At 35.5% G+C, this 3984-nt stretch overlaps 1 protein-coding gene across 1 annotated transcript; it reads right to left on the bottom strand.

The window, feature by feature from the left end:
• Positions 1-1994: 1994 nt before the first annotated feature.
• On the bottom strand, positions 1995-3984 carry LOC145617688 (adenine/guanine permease AZG2-like). The gene has a single exon (XM_081672429.1). It carries the CDS (start codon positions 3824-3826, stop codon positions 2219-2221), a length of 1608 nt encoding a protein of 535 aa, XP_081528555.1. The 5' UTR covers positions 3827-3984; the 3' UTR covers positions 1995-2218.

Below are 3984 nucleotides of genomic sequence, written 5' to 3' on the forward strand. Positions count from 1 at the left end.
TGAGTTGTAGCATCTATCTTATCAAGGATTTTCTCTAGCTAGTGAGGTTAATTTATAAGTTAGAGATGATTTGTTACCATATTAAGAATAACTAATTTAGTTCAAAACAATTTTTTTATTGCATGAGAAAGAGATGAATGGGATAATGGGTAGAGAAAATTTATTGTGAAACTACCATACATTATAATACAGCTTGTTCATTGTGAAACTGGCAGAAAATATCACCTTTTTCCTTACTTTCTCCCTTTTAAAGAGGAAGCACTTTTGGACTTTTCTAGATTTGAACTTCCTTGCAAAGTATGTGTAACTATGGTTACATTGATATATTCAATTTGATCCCCGCAACAACAATTGCGAGGGGATTGGAACTTAACTGTCCAAAAATAAACCTCTTGGATTAGCCCAAAGGGTGAACCAAGTAAGAGCACCAAAGAAATTGATAATTAATCAATCTAGGATTCATAGTTTAATTAACTATAAGTACAATTTTTTTTTTCATGTCACTAAAACGCTACTCTATGTAACGGTTCGTGCTTAATAGATCTACACATGTTTTATGTTGTTTGGAGGTATGAGGAGTAATAATAGAGTAGGTTTGTTTATTTATTTATTTATTTTGATGTTTACAGAGCCAAGGGCGAGGGTGAGATTCGATCCATGAATTTCCGGAAATCGAAAGGTTTGCTCTAACCACTTGAATTATCCCTCACTCTCTTCTCAATTGTATATTCACATTGGATTATTGTGAATTTTAGTAAACAATGGCCTATAAGTTTATTTTGTCAAATTGTATATCTAAGAAATTCATTTGTTTATTTATACAACATAATTTTAGTGCAGTCCATTATGTGCATTTTGAATACGTGATTTTTTAAGTTTCATATATTTAAATAAACATATGATTATATCCATCCAAATGTAATTAATAAGATTCCACAAAAGAATGAGTAAATGTTATTTGTATGTATTGGCAGAAAATTTAAACCCAAATCACAAGCTTTAATTTGCACATGAAGAATCAAGGGATGACGATTTTACCAAATCCATACTATATTTACCATATCCAACGTAATTGTTCTTAATAAATGTATATTGTTCCTCTAATCCTCTACATTTTCCTTGGCATTATTCATAATATACTCTTACCCAGATTATAAAGTTAATTTATTAGATATCTTACCCAAATTATAAAGTTAATTTATTACATAAAGATAAGATAAAACAAAAAATCAAAAGTATGCAATTAATTTCTTACCAATTCATTATTGATGCTTTACACGAAAGAAAATTGGAGCATTAGTGATAAATGTAGTGATAGTCACCAAGAAGAGTTGCTTTGTGAACGGTGATGGATGAGTAACCTTATACTAGCAATTCACCATATTAAGCAAGTTTTCAACTAACAATCAAATTATAAATCCAACTTCCTGTCAAAGTGTGTGCATACAAATGTATATATGTTGGTGTAAGCACTTAAATTGTCAAAATACATTATGTACACATTACATGCATATAGATTATTACACCTTAACTACATGAATTGTATGCACTAAATGATTGTACCATCTTATTTTTGTACGCCTTTTTGTATGCCTTTATATGAGTTCAAGTGTATGGTGCAGTAGTGACTAGTGATTGAGACTGCACTTGGTAAGGATGATCGTATGTTTGATCCCTCGCAACAACGATTGGGAAAAGTGTAGAACTTAATCACTCAAAACTGATCCCCGAATCTGAATTAGCTTAAAGGGTGAAACAGGTGTAACACCAAAAAAAAAAAAAAAAAAAAAAAAAAAAAAAAAAATTGCAATTGGTATATGAATTAACTGTGTTTTACAAGAGCTTGAAGAAGTAAGAACTTTGGAATTTGGATGTGTTTCTAATTTGACTTGTATTCATAAAAAACATTGCATTTTAATCCCTCAAAAATTATGAAAATCAAAAGGGGAAAATTTATAAATTTAAAAAAAAAAAAAAAAAAAACATAATCCAAATAAATGCTCAAATTTAGATTTTATATTTATATATTCAAAATGCATGCACAAGAAGCCTTGAAAGATTACTAAACCTATATCTGATAATCTACTCTCTACAAGAGTACAAGGATATGAAGCTCTCATTGAACCTTGTGCATACATGTACGTACATTCTCACTAATTAAGCTAGCTAATTTAATACACTACTAATTAACCATCTCAACATGCTTATAACTTCAACATCAAACTTCATTATCAGGCACAGCAACCGCGATTACTTGATTTTCTTCCCTAATCACGGTCCTTCTCATCTTAATCAACCACTTGATAATCGTTACACCATAATCATAAAAACTTAGCGCGACGTAAAATCCAATCCCTCCAATTATCCCATTGGATATGGAGTAAGTTAAGGGCATAAGTATTATGGTAATAAAGGCTGGCATTGCTTCTTTCATGTTACTCCAATCAATCTCTTTTACCACTTTCATCATCAAAACACCAACTACTATTAGTCCTGGCCCTATAGCCCATGGTGGTACACTAGTCATTAGTGGGGTAAAAAATAATGACAATAGAAAGTAAATTCCAATAATTACCGCGGTTAATCCTGTTCGGCCACCTTCTTGGATCCCGGCTGTTGATTCGATGAACGTGGCGATAGGGGAAACGCCTAGGGCGGACCCTACTATGGTGGAACTTGCATCAACCATGTACGCGGCATATTCACCTTCAAAACTACCTTTATCGTCTATAAAATTACCAACTTCGGCCATAGTGTATAATGTACCCGTCGTAGCTAACACGTCTACATATAATAATGTCACCAGAGCTACCCAAACATGACTAGTATTAAAATGTGCAAAACTAATTGCACCTGCTGTGGATTTTATCATATGAAAATCCACCACTTTTTTGAAATAATCGTAGCTTGCATCACCAATTATAGTGTGTGGAAAATATGTAACGCTTGTACCTCTAAACCATGATATAAATGTAACAAAAAGTATACCATATATCATGCTACCTTTGATGTTCTTCATAAGCCCATATGATATTATCAAGAGGCCCACTAAGCCCAACCATAAAGTTGGGCTTTGCATGGTCCCTTCCACACACTGGCCCGTAGTTGGGTCGGTGACCCGACAACCCGTGAGGGTCAATAATGTGGACGAATCAGGGCCCACCAGGCCCAATCCAAGATGAGATTGTAGCCCAGTGAATGCAATGAAAAGCCCAATCCCTCCGGCACAAGCGAGCCGGACCGGTGTAGGGATCAACCGAGCTAACTTGGCCCGAAGCCCGAGCACCGCGATAAGAAGGAAAGCGGCTCCTTCAACAAGGACCACGGCAAGGGCGGTCTCGTACGACATGGGCCCACTCCCATGAAAGCCCACCAAGTTGTAAGCCAAGTAAGCGTTGGACCCCATCCCAGGGGCCAACCCAAACGGGAGATTAGCAAATAAGCCCATAGCAACGGACCCCACAAAGGATGATAACGCGGTACCCACAACAAGGTCTTTCTTGAGTTGAGCTAGACACTTCTCGTACCCCGGGTTAGGCTTTAGGACACAATCAGGCCCACCCGGGGGCGAGCAATCAGCGGCCGAACATCGGCCGCCAGAATCAGCAATAACACTAGCATTTATAGTAATAATATACAACATGGTTAAGAAAGTAGTAGTGGCAGCACGTAACTCCTTTGTAAAACAACTTTTTCTAGCATCTAACTTGAAAAACCTACCAATTACACTGTTTAAAACAGCTTCATTGATATATTTCTCAAATCCCTCCCATTTTTTGTTTAATTTTGCACAAAACCCATTTCCCACACATAAATCTCTCCCCATTTTTTTTTTTTTTGCTTAAATTGATTTTCAACACATAAATTTGAACACTTTATGTTGTGTTTTGTTACATGAAATTTGTGAAGGAAGGACGTCAAAGTTGGACGTGTTAATTTATAGAACAATGAAGGTTGAGTAGAAAAGGAGGGAGGATAGTGGGG

Source organism: Chenopodium album, chromosome 3 (genome assembly GCF_948465745.1).
Source record: "Chenopodium album chromosome 3, dcCheAlbu1.1, whole genome shotgun sequence".
In the NCBI taxonomy this organism is placed as follows: Eukaryota; Viridiplantae; Streptophyta; class Magnoliopsida; order Caryophyllales; family Amaranthaceae; genus Chenopodium; species Chenopodium album.